Source organism: Clupea harengus, unplaced genomic scaffold (genome assembly GCF_900700415.2).
Source record: "Clupea harengus unplaced genomic scaffold, Ch_v2.0.2, whole genome shotgun sequence".
Taxonomy (NCBI): domain Eukaryota; kingdom Metazoa; phylum Chordata; class Actinopteri; order Clupeiformes; family Clupeidae; genus Clupea; species Clupea harengus.
In genome coordinates, this window is record NW_024879875.1 from 1 (window position 1) to 22,526 (window position 22,526).

Genomic DNA, 22,526 nt, shown 5'->3' on the forward strand with positions numbered 1-22,526 from the left:
AATCATTCAGATTGAAGAACTCCTGAAATTTCTGGAAAATCACATCCACACATTTTTTTTTTTAGAAATCAGAAATGGAACATATGAACTCACATACCGGTTCTCAGTTTCAGTCTAATCTGCCCATGATGTCTTCTCTCCACAAAATGCAACGTTTTTACCAAGGCAACCACCGTGTAACCAGTTAAGTCATAATGCTTGTCTACCTGCCTAATCTCCAAAAACATTTTCATTTAATAACAAGTTGCAAACTTTCCTGTGTTACCCCACCGCAAAATCTCTTCAAAGTCATTGAATGGCCTCTGACCTCTCCCTCCCCCTCGTCAGGCCCCTCTACCTCACAGTGCATCTGCATTTATCTGAATAAATCACCTTGGCATCCAGGGTAGCAGATGCAACGATCACTCGTAAGTCCCTCCGCTTCTTCTGAATCTGTCACAGGGCAGATGGAGAAAGGGCTTCATGGACAGCTTGCAATGTTTTCCTTTTATATGTTGCAATAAAATCAAATCTAGCTATGCCATGGCACAAGTGCAGTGTCACCTTTTTCAAGAGTCCAATGGCGATGTCTGTGTACAATGTTCTTTCGTGAGCCTCATCCAACATAAGGACACTAGGACAGGACGACAACAACGTACCGTAATTTCCGGACTATAAGCCGCTACTTTTTTCCCACGCTTTGAACCTCGCGGCTTAAACAATGACGCGGCTAATTTATGGATTATGATACCTGTGACTGTATACGGTGGCTTTGTGTTTACAGTGGCTTTGTGGAGCTAGGATGCTAGCATGGATGCAGCCGCATGGATGCTTAGCTCCACGCGATTTCTCAGTATCTCTCAATAACTTAACTAATGTCAAAATAACCACAGTCTACCGGCGTAGACAGAACACAACTCAAAACACTTTAGAACATTTAAAAAAAGTTTACAACAATACAAATCCAGTCTTTTCAAGTTCTTTAGCTCACTGGTTTCAAACTAGCGTCTTTCTTCTATCTCGCTGTCTTCAATCTAACGTTCTAGCTTCTGATTGACTCTTGCAACTGTGCTCTCTTAAAGCAACAGTGCACTTATCGTAACTGGCAAAACTAATAAAATGCATCACTATTGTATTACTTTTGATATTCATTTTAGCCTGTGTAAAGTTAATTTGTTTCAATGTACCGGTAGGCACCTGCGGCTTATAGACATGTGCGGCTTATTTATGTTAAAAATAATTATTTTAAAAAAATTCAGTGGGTGAGGCTTATATTCAGTGCGTTCAATAGTCCGGAAATTACGGTAATCAGTATCCAGACAGACTTCTGGGGCAGCCCGTTCACATGCAGTTCAAGACCTCGCAAATGCATTTGAATCACATGTGACTCAAATAACTTTGGTAAAAGCATCTAGTGGCATACATTTTCTGTCAGTATGCATTTGTGATCATGATTAAGAGGAGATAAGATGGTATGAGGGCATCTTGACTTTTTTTTATGAGGAACTGAGACAACATTTTACTCTGGTTGGAAAGTAATGTCGGAATAGCCTGCAAGCGCTCACCTGTATTTCTTTAGCAGAGGATCTGCCATCATCTCCCTTACCAACATCCCATCTGTCAGGAACTGAAAGACATAGACAGCTGTCAGTAAACTCAGGTGGGCAATCTCTCTACTCTAGGTCTCAGGGTTTTCAGACTGCTGTAAATGACATAAATGGCATTTCCCAATAAACGTTATCAGCGCTAGCAACAATAATCCGTTTCGGTCCTGCAATGAACAAGCAAAATCACTGGCAGGGACAGGGATGTCAGCCTCTTTGAAAGTGTCCTGACTGATTAACACCATCAGCTCACGCTGAAATTGTACTTGCTGGCCTGAGCTTAGAACTCCAAGAAATAAAACCATGTCAAAAACGTGCTCCAAAACCGAATCGCTTCCAGCAGCATAATAAACGAAGCATTGTAAGTCTGAAGCATCGCCATAGTGGTGGCATTTTGGAGGAGCAGTACCATTTTGCAAGAGAGGTAATACCTTTATTCGAGTGGCATTGGGGTCAGAGCAGTCATCAAACCTGATGGTGTAGCCAACCTCGTGCCCGAGCAGTGCCCCGCGTTCCTCTGCCACGCGGTTGGCCACCTTGTGGGGCAAATGCATGAAGACTCATTACAGCAGCCCAGCTGGGTAAATGAGGCTACATCGCATCCACGTCAGTGGCAAGGACAGAAATATACTTACAGATGTAGCTGCCACTCTCCGAGGTTTCACCCCTATCACCTTTCCTTCTGCGGCCCAACCTGCCTCTAAGAGGTACTGAACAAAAGAAAGAAATGGATGATGGGCATGTTTCTGAAATCTCAATAAAATATTGTAGGCACCTCAAGTTTTACATCAGTGGTAACCAAAGTATGGGACGGGCCCCCCAGGGGTGCGAAAAGTCACAGCAAGGGGGGGGGGGGGGGGGGGCTAAAATATGGAATGAGACACTTAAACAGCTAACTATAGGTCACATTTTGAATTGAAGCTCTCTTACAGTTTAGTAGCCTATAACTAACCTATTTGGTGATGAGGTTATAGCCTACTTCTTACTTATACAATATGGTCAGGGCCTACCGTTTAGCCTGTATATTAGAAGGGATAGCTAGCCCAATTATTAATACAACGGACATGTACCTAAGATGAACATTGTATAGAATGACCACCCAGTGAGGTTACATTTTTTTTTAAATATGTTAACAGCTCTGATCAAATAAAAAAAAATGTTTGAGAAAAGCTATGCAACAGCTGACAGGCATGCGTTTATTTTTTGCAATGAAAGTTAAATATGTAATGATGTGGGTGTCTCAGTCTTTGCACCATGGTTGTGGTGGGAGGGGAAGCGTATTTTTTGTACTATTGTGTACGGGGGGGCTAGCGAAGAAAGTTTGGGAATCACTGTTTCATATAGACACCGCGTCAGAGTAACTGCACCACACATCTTCTAGGATTAGTTGACACCATGAGAAGGACTGAGCGAGGATACAAACCTGAGGTATTTGTGTGCTTTTCCCACATCCTGTCTCTCCAACAATGATCACTGTCTGATAGCTCTCCAAGAGATAGAGGATATTGTTTCTGTGCTAAAGAGAGAGTGAGAGGGGGAACCATCCATAAGTGTGTGAGGTCACTGAGGATAACTGCACCCCTTTGCGCAATCTTTACATTGTCAATTAGCCATTCGCTCTAATTGGTACATTTCAATGAGAAGACAGACTGTGACTAAATACTAATTACACGAATGTCATTAAACAGCCATGGTAGCAATGAAAGCGAAAACACGCAAATACCTTAAAAACGGGAAGATTCTGTCGCTGCTTCTCGATGGACAGCGCAGTGTGCGGGTTGTAAATAACTGGGGAGCCAGTGGTCTCGGTCGTTAGCTCACGCTCCTCCGAAATACCCGGAGCATCGGCTCCTGTATCATGGCATAATCAGAAAACATCAGATGTACAACACAGTCTGGGATACGTAAACCTGTTATTCGCAATGTCCTTTAATTATCTTCCTTGCCTGATTAGCTTAGCTAGCTGAACTTGAGGAGGACGCAGCTAACTCGTGACAAACAATTAATTCACACTGTTAAGTTGTCCTCGCTATCTTGTTGAGAGACCATCGACAAAAGGGTCTGAGACTCCTCAGGACAGGGGTCCTTGATTAACTGTGTAAGATAGGTTTGACCACAGCATCCTTGCTGAAGTAACGTTACTGAAATTGCGCAGACCTAGCGTGAACGAAAATCGGTTTGTGCAAACAGCACTGCAGAGGTGCCACCAACACATGAAAGCGTCTTTCTTGATGAACTACAGCATCACACTTATTAAACTGTTTATTTTCCAGTGATGCGAGGATAAATTATATGATTCCGAACATGCAGACACTATGAAACAACGCACAACTTAATTATCGCTCGATGTATTTTCATCTTACCGGGTTTCCAGAATTTCATCGTGGACTGGGGCGCCGCCATCTTGAAACTGACGTCACATTCTTCAAAACTTTATCATAACCCACAAACAAAACGAATAAATCGTTGAAAACTCATGTCCCGTTTTATAATGTCGCTCATTTTAAAGAAAAGAATTGATACTCAATGTAAAATTGTAAGTATTGCTTATGAATAAAACTCTTCCTGAGGTCCGTTAAAGACCAAAATGAATGCTGTATGTATGGTAATGACATCACGTCTTCACATATTGTTCGTGCTATGACTGCGAAGCATAGGCTTCATGAAATAGAAACTGCCTGCATGTTGGGTTGGTGTTGCCACATCTTCACTCCTCAACAATGGTAGTCTAGACCTTATTCTCATCCCACGTTTGTTGAGACAATTTGACCTCTAGCATAATGAGTTCTCTTCTTTAAAAAGCCCTTATTATCAATACAGAGCTGACAGCAGGGGTAGGATATGGTCGCACCCAGCCAGTGAACACCTTTTCATAATGCATGCATCCAATAGGAAACACAATCTATCTCGGCTGTTCAGTGCCCCGAAGTCTGAACTCTTTTTTTCCTAACTGGTTTATGACTGAATTTACATGCATTTAGTCATTTAGCAGACGCTTTTTTCCAAAGCGACGTACAAAGGAGAAAAACAACCAAACTACGAGCAATAGAGACCTAGTGTAACAATAAACACTACTTTACATAAGGAATAACAAGTGCAGGAATGTAACTACTGTAAGTGCAAGTTAAGTACTATAGAATGGCATACAGATGTCTAATTTCATGTCTAAGTTTCTTCTACACTACCACAGGCAGAAAAACAGACCATGATCTCAAAGACAATCATGGGCAACTTTATGGTCCCATGATATATGGGAACATTTATGAGCAGTGAGATAACAGGTTAGGGCGGACCACTTCACTACCACTGGTCAGTTATACCCGACGGCTTCTTTTCTTCCATTTTTAAGCAATATGGAGAGGACATGTGCATAGGGAAGGGTAATTGTAGGGTGGTGGTTGAATTTGGCCTATGGCAGATGCTGATTATACTTCCAGACAGATTTACTGTGAGCAATTGTTCTTCCCATATTACAGAGCAACACTTTGTCTTTTATAAAATGTGGGACAAAGTCCATGTTTAATGCAATTCCCAAAAGATTTCCATCAGAAAATACAGTCTTTCAAAAGCCGTATGTATACCTGGTACAGTAAATACATCAGCTTGCAATTAATACACTATAAAATACTGAGATGTATGTTACATCAAACAAGACATAACAGAAACATACAAATAAATCAGTTTAATACATTGAGGATATGATAAAATGCATATTTTACAGAATTTATACACTGTTTAAACAGACTTATCGAGACCGGTCTGGTAAGACTATTTGATTTGGAAGCTAATCGTGAAAAACTAAATAAAGTTAAATTAAGTTATATTCTCCTGCTAACTACAATAGTGTCATTCGCTGAAAAAAAAAAAAAATCACAAATCATGGCAGTGCACAGGACAGTTTTAGCTTAAAATTCAGACACAATGACCAAGGACTCTAAGATGGCCATTTTACTGAAGGTACCCACAATGCACTTCTTTCTCAAGGATCCTATGTGCTGCAGGTGACGAATCCACACCTTGAAGCTGAAAGTTCTGCATATTCTTACATTTTACATTGAAGAAAATGTCTTTTGTCTTGCTCTACCACACACTGTTTTTTCCAGAGGTCATCAGTCATAGTGTAATGCCGTGTAAAAGATAATCCATACCACCTGAAATAAAACAGTGAATGGGTATTAATGTTACATTCAAGCTCACTATACTGTTCCTTACTTTGTCAGGATATCGGGTTACAGGAAAAGGAACAACGGTGTATTATAGTCAAGGTTAGTCACAGTGGGAGAATGTGTCATGGCTATTTAAAGCATCTATACAGAATCTCTTACTTTTCAACTTATCAAAAGGAACACCCTGAAATGGAAATAATCCACCTTCATAATAAAATATATACAAAATCATGGCAATTAGTTTATCAAATAAGGTATTTTGATTTACACTTAGTCCCTATGCAGGTTCCAGTATCCAAACACACTCGTGGTGCTAAATAAAATAAATTAAAATACTAATTGTGCACTGTAATCCTTCTGTCATGTGCTATCTACATCACCAGCCAAACACACACACACACACACACACACACACACACACACACACACACACACACACACACACACACACACACACACACACACACACACACACACACAAAGAGAGTGAGAGAGAAATTATGGCACTCACCAGGAATAATGCAAATGATGTCATAAATCCTTCTTTGGTCAGCTCCCATGTGCCGCCATACTCCTCTTCGTCTACCTGCTGGAAGCTGCTGAAGTAAAGGTACAGGACACCTGCATTGATGATGCAGAATCTGAGAGGAAAAAAATAAAAAAAAAACACAGGGACAGCATCAGGCGTGACCCAGCCCGACAGCAGTCGTTAGCAATTTGCATACTTTTTATAGCTCCTTCATCTTCAGCAGTCAGCATTTTCAAGGACGCCGCCTTTAATACGAGTTAAAAAAAAGTTTCCCCATTTACAATTTATTTGGATAGTCCGCCCTTGTTGAAATTCAAGTTCAGTCTCGTTCACTGAACATCATCTTAACCAAACCCCATCTATAACCCTAACCTTAACCATAAATTGTAGCTCAGAGTTTCAACAGATTCAACTAACCCTTGTTTATAATCCGAGCATCTGTAGAAGGTTTATGGGGACCAGCTAAATAAAGTATCCCCTTAATTTATCAAGCATAGAGAATTTGAGAGCTTAATTCCCAGGAAACATTTGGAATAACCAAACATCCAGCATTACACACTGATAAAGCAGATGAATTACTCAGAATATTAAGGCAGGTTTCTTAATAATTACATCATGTTTAGTCAATTCAAAATAAAAAGTATATTTTCATTTCAAAGTGTGTTACAAACACATTCATGTTTAGCCATCGTTTTTTTTTTAGCTATTTGTGACACGTTTGTAGTATCAACAACCCTTTTCCATGACAATTTTTATTTCAGGGTTTAAAAAAAGCCTTTGTTTTCTTTGGGCACAAACTTTCCAGGCCAAAACAAAGCCACATGATTGAGTGACAGCATTTAGTCCCACAAGCTGAACAAAAACAGTGTGATGTACCCCACATGCAATGCTGAACAATAACAAGGTCCCACTGTTTGGGAATAATCTTCCTTGCACTGAACACAACATGGCTAAGAAGCTACTTTAGATGGACTGATAGACCCCTTTTGATCAACTGAATTATTAAAAGATTAGTGCCAGGTTTAGAGTTGAGGCCTGAAATGTTGCCTCCCTCATAGGGTCCACCAGACAGTATCACCCATCAATGAGCCAGTGGGTATTACATTTACATAGGTAAACTAATGTATGGGGGTCAGGTAATTGGAAAACTGTCGAAAACACAGACAACTATACAATCATAGCCAAAGGTGAGACCATAAAAATGATTGTAAACTGGATTTATCTACCTTGTTATTAGGGACTCTTAAACGAATAGAAAACAAACATATGCTTACATTGCTAATCCCAGAAATCCTTTCAGCGGTGCAATACCCCATATTACTCCGAGAATAATTGCAATGATTTGCCTGATCCAGTAGATCACATCCAAGAACTCATCCTGTGAAGCAAAACGAACCGTTAGTTTTGTTATTTTGTTTTATTATCAAGGAGTCTTAAAAGAAAATATTAAACTAAAGGTCCTCTCTCACCACACTCCCCTTTACTGCCCCAGTCTATAATTACTTCGGGTCTGATTAATCATTAGATTGTACTCCCAAGGTTGTATCTATGTATTGGGGGGCATGCCAGCCTACCAAACATATCTGTGCATGAGCTTTGTATTTCAGTTAATGTGGTATTCGTTGTAAGCACCTCCTTGGCCGTGGTATTTGACAACAACTTCACAAATTTCCACTTCAGCTTTGTAAATCTTTAACGTTAATGTTAGCTATGAAATGTGTAGCTCAGCCAGATAAATACTTGTTAGCATATATAGGACCAAATGTCGGGTGTATCACAACCCCCATGCCGGAACAAATGCTAAAGAATCTGCTAGTAATATTATGCGTCGCCTAATAAGGCGAGACCCCAACTTTGAGGTCTTGCGTTAATCCATTCACGACCTCCCACGTCAGATGATCTGACAGCACAATATAGTAGCTATGCAAGCTAGCAAGCTAGCTAGACAACTAGCGCACCTAACCAAGTTCTGACACTTACGAACAAGCTAATATCAAAAAACAAGTAAAAAAAAAAGAGAGAAATTGTTTTTACAGATTTCGCTTTCTCAATCACACGCCTAATAGTTACCTTCTCTTCCCATATAGCGTTACAATTGAAGGCTTTGCTCCATGTGGACTGCTTCACTCCACCGTTGGCGAGATGAACTTCTTCTTTCTTTTTTGAGCTGTTCGTCATTCTCTGGAACTGCCACTGGGTATCGCTGAATCCTTGAACAGAGCAACACAATTTTAGAAATTGTGCGAGATATCTCCGATTCTACTGAGAAGCGGCAAAACTCGGAATAAATGCACTGCTGACTCTTCAGATTGCTGTCGAAGCTCTCCAAGCCGCACTGTTCAGGCATGCGCAGAGTCCATTTGACCCTAGGGCGAGAGCCAATGATAAAATGCGACGTTCTCGCACGCTCAACGCACTGGAGTTTGTTTGAACGTCTCTCAAATTAAATAGCGCCATCTGCAGTTGGAAGACGGAAACTGGATGTGTGAATTAATTAATCAATAAATGAATGAATGACTGAGCACATGAATGAATATACATGATGTTCTGTTTTTTCACCATTTCATTGTTATCATCATGTTATCGGGTGAATTGTGAAGACTTTACTGTGACGGTCATTTTCATTAGTGTAAAATAAAATAAAATAAAATAAAGAGGACCATACAAAAAGCCTTACTAAACTATATGTAATCTTGTGACGTCGATATTTGGTCATCATTGCCAAAGTCATACATGGGCTAATCGATGTGAAGTGAAGACGAGCTTCAAAGGTCTCAAAAGCATCCTGATGCCCATCAGTGAAGATGGGGAAGAAATAATAGGCTATACTCATAGGCTGTGAAAACGATTTAGGCTACAGGTCCTTTGCAAGAACTTAATGGACCTCATAAAGTATGCTGACAAGTCTTTAATCCGTAACATAATTGTATGATCCTCAGTAATATTAACAGCCCGCATCATTTTGCCATTAATAACACATTTATAAAGTTTTTAATAACAGTCCCACAAACCCACTAAACACTCATCTCGGATTGGTTACTGTCCGTGACTACAAAATCACTTTGAAATTTGAAATTGATGGTCCAAGTTGGGAGATTATCTGCACTGGACAGAACAAAGGGGATGACTGTGTTCACATAACTAACTTCACCTCAGAGTCTGTCCATGAGCTCATGCCGACCAGAGGTTTGGTAGGCAGTGACGCTCTGGATCACGTGTCCCAACCCTAGGTACGTACGTCGTAGTTTCTTTTCCCTTCTCTTTCAGCCGAGATCGATTCGTAATAAACAAGAACTAGGGGGCCATTGTCGCTCCCCCGCCTGGTGGCCAATATCACATTTACAACGAGCACCTAAGAGAGAAGTTCCACCTCACTTCAGTTGGCATCAAAGGGTACCTAAATCTCATATTAATTATTTATTTACGTGTTCCACTGGTGAGCTTGCTGTTTGTTGTCGATTTCTTCTGCCACATCTGCTGGATCAAGTGCACGGTAAGTTAGATCTGTGTTTAACATCCGTAACACTGTTTCTGTGCAGATACTGGGACTAAGTTATAATCGCAAGCTAGCTAACATTACCTTCGTAGTGCTACGCAGGGCCAATTTAGCTAGTTGACTGGCTACATGAAGTCGCTTGTGTAAAATGGCGACAGTAGGTGGGGGGCGCCGAGTCTGATTTTGGGGTATAGTGTTTTCGATCGTTTCGATTAGGTTGGTTAACTATGTTTGCGAGGGCCGTGTTACCACTGCCTCCGAGACTGAAACTTCAGCAGATGGGCACCACGCGCCTGTTTTGCTCCAAGTATTAATATCAGGGTTTCCGATGTTGGTTTGAACGGGATGTTACCCCGTAACCACACAAAACATCTCCCTGAATTTAATACACCCACACTCTTTCACCAAAACGACAGACACACGAGGTTGCCACAACTTCGTTTTAGGTAGGAACCAAAATGATTGATTGATAGTGTACCGATAAATCACGCTCTGTTGCTTTTGTTTGCAGATAGTGGATGCCTCAAATTTTGATTTGTCTGGGTGCATACATTTATTATTTTACTTCATAAACATTAAATAATGTCATTATTTAAGAGTACGTTGTTTACCTGATTGCCCTAAAAAAAATTATGACTAACGTTTTCACTGACAAGTATTTACGAAACTTGCATGTTGTTTGTGACAGTTTTGAAATGTTATGATGTAAGGGGTCTTCTATAAGTCTTGCCCTGCATCCATAGGGTGTCACTTGGTCCATTATTTTTTCACCGAACTTTTAACTGAGGGACAGGGTTGCTTTGCACAGACCACAAATGTGCCCCACAATGGATCCTATTAATCTCTGTTATGACATGTCGCCTGCCACACCCCCTATATGATTGTATCTTAAAACAAGACAGACATTCAGGGCATTGCACCACCATACTCTCATTCTCTGGATTGTTTAATGTGATAAACATATTAATGATCAGATTATGACTGTGTGGGACACCTACGTCTGTGGGACCCCAGCAGTCAAGAGGATAACCCAAATTATTTCACAGGGGTCAGTTCAGGTTTGAGCACTTTAGAGAGATGAGTAGTGATTATGATGATAGACAAATCTGTTGTGAGGGAGATGAAATGTATGCAAATTTTACATTGCATGGGTACTGTACTAAAGCACTTGAATGATAACACAACTAAAAGGAAGCTCATGACCTCTTTTGCAAATGAGCATATTTGATGCTATGACAACGTACAACTTCTTTTCCAAATGTTTGTTTTTTGTCTCTGATGAGATGCATTTTAGGTGTAGGCCTACTCCAGTCAGTGAAGTGGATGGGACTTTTTTTTTTGGGGCCATAGCACGTTGAATATTTTAGGGGACAGTGTCACTTTGGAGAGTGACCTGCTGTGAGCCTGCTTCCCTGCTCATGTACTGTCATTTCAGAACCGTCCCACCTATCCAGTGAACCAGGGCCCGGGAGCAGGTTCGATTGATGGCGGACTGCGCCAGCAGTCCTGAGAAGTAGGGGCGCGGGGATTGCGCTCGCTTGTGCATCCTGAGCGCTTGCTCTCTCTTGCCCGCTTGTGCATCCTGAGCTAGCGGTTTTGGTCAGCAGGAGCTGGCGTTGCAGTGTCTCGCTGGATAAGAGGCTGTGATGTCAGCCATTTTAGGTTGGACAGCGGAGCGCGTGGTGGTGTGCCGCCATTTTTTCTCCCCCCCCTTTCCCTCCCCTGCCCTCCTCCTTCTCCTCTACCCCCTTCCACCTCTCCCTCCTCCCCTTCCTTTTTTAACAACTGAGCCTTTACGCCTGAGGTGGCCATAGATGGGTCAAAGCTTTCCCTCCCTCCCTCCCTCTCTCACCATTTAAATAAAAAAAAAAAAGAAAAAGAAAAACAGACTGGGTTTCCAAACTGGCTCTAACTGCATACTGGGAGGATTTCTTTAGGGTTGGATATTTTGTTTGTTGGTTTCGAGCCGCGTTGCCAAATGGCTGTGTGAAGGCCTATCTTTTAAGGGTCATTCTTGGTGTGTGTGTGTGTGTGTGTGTGTGTTTGAGGGAGGGAGTGTTGGGGGGTGGGTGGCGAATACAGGGTTGGTAGGTATAGCCCTTTCTGCGCACAGGCTAGCCTAAGTGTGGGGACATGGTGTGTTTTCTTGTGGGCCAAGCGTAGATGGAAATAAACAGCTCCTGGCTCAAGTGAGGCACTCAATGGCGCACAAACAGAGAGAGGGAGAGGGGCTTAAAAATGAGAGAAAGAGAGAGTTTTGCCGGCATAGATGATAGTGTGATGGCGAGGACGACCACACCTTCGAGACACGGACACCGCCAAACGCAGCGCTGAAATAGGAGCAGGGCTGGGACTCTGGAGTCACTGCTCACAGTAGTGTGCGGAATAAACAAGCCAGCGAGAGGCAGCCAGAAAGCCTCACTGTGTGTGTTGTGTGTGTGTGTGTAATTCCGTGTGTGGGGTGACTACTATGGGACTGCTTGTGTGTGTGTGTATGTGCGAGGGAGAGGGAGTCTGGGGGTGAGCGGCAGTGGGGGGGGGGGGGGGGGGGACGGCCGGTTGCCATGGGGATAGTAACACACCAGTGGCGCTGCCGACCTGTCTCCCAGCAGACCGAGCCGAACTTGTTGAGAGAGGGAAATGGAGGGAGAGTGGGGGAGGGGAGAGCCATGCAGGCGGTCAGGCAGGCAGGCGGATTGTTGGAGTAGCTACAGCCCTCTCTCTCCCAGCTCACCCACTCAAATGGACAAACACACCAATGTACTCCATGTCAGTGGGCAGACACTGGTCTTGGTAGAACGTTTTTCAAACGTTCGGAGAGTAAATACATTACAAGTAGAAGGAGCGCTGACGACTCTTCCTAGAGACGTCGGCTCGCCCCGTCACTACCCAGCTTCTAAAATTGGCACCTCCGCCAAGGCGAGTCTATAGAGACTGGTCAGTGTTATGATTGAGGGACATGCAGGACATGTGACATGGCTTATTTACGTGCTCGGAGGGTACAAAAACAATCCGCCCTGTGCCAGGCCAGTTCTCCTCACAGAGGGGGGGGGGGGGGGGGCGCCGCACCAAACAGGCCTCAAACTATCCGAGTGGTTATGTAGGCTACAACTTATAACTAGAAATATCAGGGCCTTTTATCACACCCGGATTCAGCAGTAAAAGAGTTGACACTGTGCTAGGGGTGAAGTTTGTTGTTGTTTGTCGGCGGGTTTTTTTTCTCACTCTTTTGTTTTCTTTGCTCATAATTTTATGAAATTTTTTTTTTTTTTTTTTTTTTTTTTTTTTAATCTAGCTGTTATTTACCCCCATACCACCAACACTCACACACCACTATTGCCCCTGAGGTCAGTCATAGGCTTGCGAATTTTCTGATTTTCAGGAACACGAAGGCCCATGTAGCCTGTGATACAGAGGTCAGTGTGAGAGCTTGATAAGACTCGATCAGATTTGGCCAAGGGCTTCGTTGGTAGCCATTGTCCCCTCAGCTTGCTTGCTGGCTGGAGACTGGCAAAGCACACAAAATGCAGCGCGGCTTCTAGGTTGTCCACTGGCTCCACTGCTCACAGTAGAACATTCCAGAGGCTTCGAAGTACGCCAGAAAGGAGGAGGGAGTGGGGAGGAAGGGAGGGAGGGCGAAAATGGGGAGAGAACGACCGTGTGTGATTGTTGTGGGGGTAGAGGTAGAGAAGCAGCAGGGAGGTATGTGTGTGTGGGGGTGTGTGTGTGTGTGGGGGTATCAGGGCAGAAAATCCTTTGCTGAAACACCTTGCTCCTTCCTCGGCACTGCGACAGTTATCACCCCCCCCCCCCCCACACACACACACACACACACACACACACACACACATACACACACACGCATACACGCATACACGCATACACTGTCCCCCAGACACACACACACACACACACCAACACTCTCTCGGCCCAGTCCTCCCGCCCATCCCCCACTCGCCTTCTCTCTCTCTCTCTCTCTCTCTCTCCTCCCTCAGGGCTCTGGCCCACGTGATGGATGGTAAGCCCTGCCCACCCCGCAACCCTTTTGTGCAGGTCATGTGACTCTCAAGTCTTGGCAGGGCCGTGCCCCCTCATGCAGAACCGAGTGGCAGTAGGGTAGTAAGGCCTAGCGGAAGGGCAGTTCCGCCACAACCAAAGAGAGAACGCAGGAATATTTCTTTGTTGAGTGCGGCGCCGCAGTCTCTTCTGTCTCCAACCCGCCCGCTGGCTCACCCTTCGTGAGCAAGCGACCTCCTCACGCAATTAACCTCTTGCGTTCCCGCAGACAAGACAATGCGGTCAAGACAAACAAACCGTACGAAAAAAAAAAAAAACAGAATTTTGATGTTTGTGTGTCGCAGGAGTGTCGCCCGACTTCTGTCGACGTCGATCACAGGAAGATCAGCACTGGCTTCGCTCCTCTCCGTCGCAACAGCAGTAGGTTACAGAGTCCAAACCCCCGGTAGAGGTTATTGGCTCCGCACTCGGTACCATTCAAGCCTGCAGGGGTAGTTAAAGCACTCTTCTGTGTGCTCTCTTTTCGAGTTTGACACCCCCCGCCCTCCCCTCTATTTTAGCTCTTTGTAGGTGGCTTGGGCAAGAAGAGCTAGAGGAGGTAGTTATGAGTCTCGCGGGCCTCTCCTGCTGTACCACATAGAAGTGAACTGTGTCAGCTAACCAACAGATGTCTTTGCAAAATCCCAAACTGTGCCAAACTCGAGGCACAAGCCTGTTAGTCTGGTAAGGCCTCACTCAAAGGCCTCGTCAGACTTAAGAGCTCTTTTTTTTACCCCCCATTCCATACGCAACGCATTCATTTTGATTGTCCAGAGTGCTTGACGCCAACAGAAGGCTAAAGCACTTGAGATCACATCTTGATGCACTTGCTGTGAGGAAATGGAGAGCACCCTGATAGTAGTTGTCTGATCAGTAGCAGAAGCTAAAAGGAAAGCAAGCGCAAGGAAATGCTAGTCCTGATGCATCTTCCCCCTCAATGCTGGACAAATGTGCATTACTCATATGCAGTCTATCTCACGCCCTATCCTTGTTGCTGGGAAAAACCTGTGCCGGTTAAATCTACCGTAAACGTACGGTTGGCAGACCAACTGACCGTGTTTGGATGCCGCAAACTAGGATTAGAGTTAAATGGTGGTGACCTATATTTTTTTGCAGAGCCTGGCAGCTGTGAGTGAGGCGGAGAAGGTATGTGGAAACTGGCGAAGGCAGAATGGTTATTGGTCCGTCATGATCTAGTTGTTGTGTGGGAAGGGCTATCCAGATGAGCACGTCTTGTTTACAGTGCTCTGTGATTTTAGCAGATGCGCCCAGACCTTTTGGTGGTGGGGGTAAGAATATGCATGTCTATTGCCGACAACTAACCCAGTGGTCTAAAAGTTTGTGTGCATTTGTGGTATGACTGTTGATAGGGCGGGGTGGGGGTAGTGCCTGGGGCTGAGTTGTTCACAACACTTAAGAATAAGTGTGAAGAAGTACTGGGGGGGGGGGGGTAAAGCATCATTGCTGTCAGTGTAATTTCCTGCACTTTGTAGAATTATTTTCTGAATAATAATAAGTGTGTGATCTCATCTTATCATACAGGTTGGTTAAGGGCAGTCCTTCTGAACAATGCTTTCCAGGGTGTCGTGGCGGTAGTAGTCGGGGGAAGGGGACAGAGGTCACAGTCGAGCTCTAACAGACAGAATGAGAGACCATGAAAGAGCTTTGTGAAGTCTCTGTTGTCTAGGAACACATCCACATACAAGGTTGTTTGGATGGGATAAGTGGGGATTTAGTCGTTAAGTGACATAAATAGATCACTGGAGTGCAGTCGGCCTGGGCCCACAAAAGCTCAACGTGTTTTAACACCCCATTCATATATTCAATGCTGAGTCAAGCTGCTTAGCTTATTTTTTTTGTTTTGTTTAGTATTTGATTGTTTTTGTTTGTTTGTCTCACCCTAATTATACAATATATTCAAAAATCCTACTGATATAATTGTGGTATTCAGGGAATTAATATCTAATAACCTTCTACTTAATAGTAATTCCACTTTAATTGTTCCCCCAGTGACTAAGGTTGTAGTATTATAAAGATTTTTTTTTTATTTTGAAAACCACACTTAACTCATCACTTCACTCTGCTCTTATTCCACAGGTTTCTTTACTGATGCCTGAATCACACCTAACGACAAGAGACACAAACTGATGGATTGAGTGGCCTGGAAGTCAGGCAGCATCGCAGACCTGCCTCTATGGCCCACCCATAACTCCGTAAACATCCAAACTGCAACTGTACAGAAAAGTCTTGTAGTCTACCCAGCTTCTTGGCTTAAGCCATGGCTAGCAAGCGAAAGTCGACCATTCCTTGCATGATCCCGGTGAAGACCATTCATTTGAGGATGACCTTGAGCAAGACCTGTCTTTGCCTGACTAAGGACAGTGCCTACCCATCCAGGAGGACAATGTACAGTCAGGGTTTACTTTGACCTTGGCGAGTCTTCCAGGCACGACTCGGGTGACGCCCTGAAAGATGGGGGCACTTACACCTGCAGGCCGTGTAACTTTGAAACCCTGGACCTGAACCTCTTCCTGGATCATGTTTACAGCGGCCATCCGGGAGTTCCCCGGTCGGACCCCAGCTTCCACTGTGTGGACTGCGGGGTGACTGCGGCCAAGTTCGAGGGCCTGGCCCTGCACAATCGCGGGTTCACCCGAGCACAGTCACCACGACGCTGCAGTGAGGAAGCGGGACCGGAAGGTCATCGTGGAGCAGAGTATCATCCTGGGCCCCGGTGACAGCCTCATCTCCAAGGAGTCTGAGATCTCCATCACCAAGACGCCCATCATGAAGATGCTGAGGGAAAATCGGAGCATCCTAAGAGGATAGTGGTTTCACACTCCATGGCGGACGACTCGAGGCTGGAGGCCGCGTCCAAGCCAGCCGAGAAGAAAGACCCCCCTACCATAAACTGTTACACATGTGCCCACTATCGTCCACAACGGTTCAACGAGCAAAGTGACATTTACCGTCCGCCATACAGATCGTCAATGGTTCCGGAGCACTTCCTATTCTCAAGACCGCCGTCACGCAGGTGGTGTCGGTGGTCCAGAACGGAACTACCATCATCAATCTGCGCCCATCACCGTCTCCTCCTCACGCCGCCTCCTCCTGCATCTCCGTCTCCAGCTTCCAAAACATGCCCAAGGTCATGATTCCCTCTCAGCACATTCCCAACGTACAATGCTGCCATGGACAACAGCAGCTTCCTCAAGACGTCCTTCAGTAAGTTCCCCTACCCAACTAAAGCAGAGCTCTGCTACCTGACCGTGGTCACCAAGTACCCCCGAAGAGCAGATAAAGATATGGTTTCACGGCTCAGAGGCTGAAGCAAGGTATTAGCTGGTCGCCCGAGGAGATCGAGGACGCTCGAGGAAGATGTTCAACACGATCATACAGACAGCGCCCTCATCGGGTCAGCACCATCAACAGCAGCACATAGCACGCCATATCCCACCACAGCGCAGCCCATCAAACCATCACAGTCCTGCCCGCCTCCCTGGGCGCCACCGGCATCCCCCACATCCTCCAGGGCAGCCTGATGAGCCAGGAGGGGTGATCGTCACGCAGCCCATGATGGCCAACGGCATCCAGGTCAGCAGCGCTCCAATGGCCTTGGCCGTCACTCCCAAGCACCAGAGCGCCACCAAGCCGATGATGCAGGCCAGGCCTGCCGCCGCCTAGTGGCCGATAAAGGAGTCAGTATGGTGGTGGGCACAGTGGGGAAGCAGCAGCAGTCTGAATTACACGATCACCAGCAGTAACGGCGGTGGGAGCAGCAGTAGCTCCAGCAGCTCTAGCAGCATCATAAGTAGCGCAAGCAGCAGAAGTTTCAACAGTAGCAGTGTGAAGTAGCAAGCCAGACTAGTGTGATTAGCACTGGTGCAGGCACCACCACCGGCGGCAAATGGCAAAACTAGCAGCAACATTAACAGTAATTACCAGTAACGGCAACTAAAATCAATAACACCAACAAAAGCACTGAAAACAGCAAAAGCCCAGCAAATGGCAAAAGCCCTGCACCCAGCACCACAAAAACCAAAACCAACCAGGATGCCAAGATGGGCAACAATGGTAAGGACAGCAGCAGCAGCAGCAGCACTGTGAAGAGTACAAATGATGGCAAAGCCTCTCCTGACATAAAATCTAGCACTGACAGCAAAAACAGTACTGACGCCAAGACCGACCGTAAGGCTGACGGCAAAAGCAATGGTACCAGCCCCACCATCAATGCCATCACCACAAACACCAACTCAAACAGCACCTGTGCCACAGCCGCAAACACGGCAACATCCACTACAGTCACCACCAATAGTGGTAGCAGCAGCAGCAGCAAGAAAGGAGAGACAACAGCAGCAGCATCGTCACCAACCCCCCAGCTCCCGCACCCTCCCCAGCACCAGTTTTCCTGGATCCCAATTTCAAGCAAAACAAGAAGTCCCAGGAGCAACTTTCCGCCCTGAAGCAGAGTTTCCTCAACAACCAGTTCCCCAACCAGGACGAAGTTAACCGGCCTCACCAGCCTGACGGGCCTATCCGTGCGCGAGGTGCGCAAGTGGTTTAGTGACCGGCGCTACCACTTCCGAAACCTAAAAGGCCCGCGGACGAGCACGGGGGGTCAAGCTTCGGCCACAGATAAAAATGCCTCCCCTGCTCCTGCGTCCTCAGATGCGGCATCATCCGCAGACAGACCCAAAACACCCCCGCCGTCACCGGTAAGCCCTCAACAGCAGCAGCAGCAGACCACGTCCCCCACCACGCCGTCACGGCGACCACCTCGGCCCCCGTCCCCCGATTTCACGGCCATCCGGTATAAAGAGCGCGAGCCCCATCAGCTGGTCGCCCTTGAGGCCAGTTTTGCACAGGATCCCGAACCCTCCTCTGAGCAGGTGGACCGGCTGAGGCAGGAGACCAAAATGACACGGCGGGAGATCCACGGGTGGTTTGCGGAGCGACGGAAAAGAGCTGCTGCCGAGAAGAAGAAGGAGGATGCGGAAAAGGCCGAGAAGGAGGAGGCAGAGGCCGCCGTCGGCGGCGGCGGCGAGGACGGGGAGAAGAGTGAGCCCGTGAAGGAGCAATCCGAGGAAAAGATGAGCACTGATGAGCAATCGGGAGACGCGTCGTCTCAACAAGGAAAAGATGAGAAACAGAAAGAGGATTCCCCTAAAGTCAACCCCATCAAGATTAATCTAAAAATGCTCAAAGTGACTGAATCCAACGGGAAAGACGGTGAGGGCAACCCGTCGGTCCAGACTGATCATCCAAAAACAGCCATTCCGGCTGCCCCAACATCGCCAATTCCTATTCCCTCGACCCCGTACCGCGGCAAGAAAACAGCCGACCAGCTTCACGCGCTGAAGCAGGCCTTTGCTCGCACCCAGTGGCCAGGCAGCCCGCAGTACGACGAGCTGATGGCTAGAACAGGCCTCCCGAGACCCGAGGTAGTGCGCTGGTTCGGCGACTGTCGCTACGTCCTCAAAAACGGGCAGCTGAAGTGGCTCGAGAGCTACCAGGCCATAGTGGAGGAGGAGGACTTCCAGAAGGCCAACCTGGAGGCGCTGAAGGAGCACCTGGAGGCGCACGGGAAGCTGGAGGAGACCCAGGCCAAGGAGCTGGCTAAGGCCAGCAGCCTGACAGAAGACCTTGTTCGCCGGTGGTTCACCAACAAGGCCCCACTGCTGCTGCTGGCGGCCAAGGAGGGAGAGAAGGAAGGCGGGACGGCGGCGGCGCCAGAGAAGGAAGGCGGGGCGACGGCGACAGAGAAGGAAGGCGGGGCGACAGAGAAGGAAGGCGGGACGACGGCGACAGAGAAGGAAGGCGGGGCGACGGCGACAGAGGTGAAGGCGGAGGCCGTGGCAGTGGAGAAGGAGTCCAAGGTGGAAGGAACTCCTGCCGTTGCAGTGGAGAAGGAGTCCAAGGTGGAAGGAACTCCTGCGGCGGCTGAGCAGGACCAAGGAATTGGGAGCGAGGAGAAGACGGAGCAGTCGTCATCAGACAGTGCCGTCTCTACCAGCGAGTCTGCGGAGACGGTGACCGCAGAGGCGAAATCTACAGATCCAAATCAAGGTTTGTCATGATCTGGCACTTGTCATGAAGTTATAGAACTGCAAATCATCCTTGAAAGAGTGATGTCCACCTCACACCAGTATGAACACACTACTCGTTTTTAATTACCACAAACACTATTCAGGCTGTGCACAACTTCAAGCAAGGTTCCATTAGCCCTGCATCTACACCAGCCCTTGGGATAGTTTTAGTGGAAGTGACCAGTGTTACACCTAAACAAGCCAAGGACAGAGCTGTGTCCAAGCTACACATGTCCTTTCTGATCGAAAGGCCACATATGTCATTGTGAAATATTTGTGATTATACGCCACCACCATCACAGCGGCTCTCTGCATCAGAGCAGTTAGTGACAGGCTGGGCATTTTTTATGTCCACACACACCTGGCAAATCTTTATATAAAAACATAAAGTAGTCTGTTACAGACCATATCAAATTGTACATTTAAGTGCATATTCATTTGTTAGGATTTTAGAGAATGATCAATGGAATACGTGGTTTCCCTTGTGTGTGTCTGTTTACATGGATACGGTGTTGTTCCTAAGGGCCAGAGGTGTGGGAAGTTGATGTCATTTGTCCTGACTTTATGTGGCTTATGTTTGGGTAACTGTGTCCATAGATGACGTTACGTCTTGGTGGTACAAATCCAGTCCTTTTTTTTAATCCAACATATTTTTCTCCATGTTGTTTCATCATGTTTATTGTGTCACAGTTGATTTTCCTGATTTTCTTCTTTTTTTTTTTATCCACAGGAGCGGCCTGAGGGGGCGAACGCAAGAGGCCTTGAGTGAGTGATGAAGCGGAGGAGAAAGAGCATGTCTGGATGTGTGTGTGTGTGTGTGTGTTTGTGAGTATGTGTGAGAGAGCGAGAGAGAAAGCGAGATCGCCCCGAGGGATGTACAATATTGGTGGCCTTTACCGGGAGTGTGTGACTGTGTGTAAGTGTGTGCGTGTGTGTCATGACAGCAGATGTGATTGTAATGGGATCGCTGGACAGACTCAGACCCACACGGTCTAACCCCCCCACCCCACCCCAACCCAACCCAGTCACCACCAGCCTCCATCTCCAGCTGAAACTGGGAAGGGGGTCTCCCCTCCGAGTCTGCTGGGGAGCGTGGGGAGACAAAGGGGGGACTAAGGCTATGCGTTTGGGATGGAGAGAGCAAAAGAGACAGACAGAAAGAAAGAAAACTACACAGGAAAGAAGAGGAGCATCGTTTGGACTGTACAGATGTGGACCATAGAGTTTTAGGTGTTGTGTTAAGGGAGAATCTGTTCCTAGGAGACATAGTTATGGGGGTACGTGATGTCAACTGCACAGCTCTCATTGAGCTTTTCTGTTTTGTGATTTTTTTTAATTATTTTTTTTTAAAACCATGACTGAAAAGGGCCGCCGAGGACACACGTATTCATATTTCGTACGGTTTTAGCACTGGACTATGGCACATCCTTAATGGTTGCGTTTTTCCTGGATTTTTTTTTTTTTTTTCATAAGAAAATAAAACATCTGTAATAAAAAAGAAAAACCATCACAGCTGTAAGTGTCAAAAACCATCTTATCGGTTCATAAAACGAACGTACCTAGGCTTGTATCATTTTTACAGATATTATTTGCAGAATAAAAAGGTTAGTGTGAAGTGTTTTGTCTCTTCAGCACGCATGCCCCTACAAACCCAGACATGAAGGACGAGCCCACGCATGATAGTTGAATAAGTACTTTATTTAATCTTCTTGAATATGTTTCTTATGAAAGGCAAAATTAAAATGTATACTTCCCCTTCCCCCCCACATAGCATAGGCACATTACAGAAAAGGCTTCGTAAAGCGCTTCAGTAACAAAAGAAGAGTGACAATGGGGGAGTGGGAGAGAAATAACAGGCATATATACTGAAAAGGAAATTCCTGTGGCTGTATTTATAAATATGTGCGCATATATACACCGAGGCACATGGAAGCCGATGCAGTAGACTACATTACAGCTATTTGAAGCGGGGTGGGATGAGGTGTAGGGAATGGGGAAACAAAAGAAACCTGCAGTCCCAAAGGAGGACAAGGGCAAGTGTGGTTGAGCATTTACACATTTAAAACAAAACATGTCAGCATCGCCCTTTTATATTTTCTTTCACTCGTGGGCTAATGGAAAAACCTATAGTGGATGTGAGAGATTTAAAAAAAAAAAAATGTATTGTATTCTCTGGTCATAAATAGCACAGCGTTTGTCGGAGCTGAGCTAGTAGCCTACTAAGAGCCAGCAAACAGAGAAGTAATCTTAAGTCATCAACACAGCCCATGTAGGGGATGACCTGAATGAATGAGATGAAGACCCACACTGCAGCTGACTGCGGCCCAGGCTTGGGGGGGGGGGGGTGCATACGATGGGCCAGATTGTTGACACTTGATAACCCTGCTGTCCACACACAGCAGGGGCCAGCCCCAGTCCAGAGTTCTCCATGCAAGCTGCGGTCTGGTCACACTAGGACTTGAGGAATCACTCTTTTTCAGTCGCCACTGTTCAACCTGTTCATAACCTCCAGGTGAAGCAGTTGCATGTGTTTATAGCAACATCGCAGTGACTGTGCATGAATGATTTCTTCCTTCTCAAACCATATGGACCAGTACCATATTTTCAAAT

The 22,526-nt window shown here is 45.9% G+C and overlaps 2 protein-coding genes and 1 pseudogene across 2 annotated transcripts; 1 reads left to right on the top strand and 2 right to left on the bottom strand.

Moving 5' to 3' along the window:
* Positions 1 to 4: 4 nt before the first annotated feature.
* LOC122130600 (probable ATP-dependent RNA helicase DHX35) lies at positions 5 to 4,035 on the bottom strand (the record flags this gene model as incomplete). Its single annotated transcript, XM_042705335.1, has 9 exons — positions 3,947 to 4,035; positions 3,307 to 3,434; positions 3,007 to 3,099; positions 2,219 to 2,293; positions 2,015 to 2,119; positions 1,545 to 1,606; positions 544 to 613; positions 373 to 432; positions 5 to 31 (listed from the first exon to the last, which is right to left on the bottom strand). Coding segments are annotated over exons 1-9 (660 nt in total), but the record flags the coding sequence as incomplete, so codon positions are not given.
* A 1,215-nt stretch (positions 4,036 to 5,250) lies between these two features.
* On the bottom strand, positions 5,251 to 8,593 carry LOC122130599 (respirasome Complex Assembly Factor 1-like). The gene is made up of 4 exons (XM_042705334.1): positions 8,349 to 8,593; positions 7,553 to 7,656; positions 6,261 to 6,390; positions 5,251 to 5,734 (listed from the first exon to the last, which is right to left on the bottom strand). The coding sequence occupies exons 1-4, from the start codon at positions 8,454 to 8,456 to the stop codon at positions 5,693 to 5,695; spliced, it is 384 nt and encodes a 127-aa protein (XP_042561268.1). The 5' UTR covers positions 8,457 to 8,593; the 3' UTR covers positions 5,251 to 5,692.
* Positions 8,594 to 9,497: 904 nt separating this feature from the next.
* On the top strand, positions 9,498 to 21,531 carry LOC122130601 (annotated as a pseudogene).
* Positions 21,532 to 22,526: the final 995 nt, after the last annotated feature.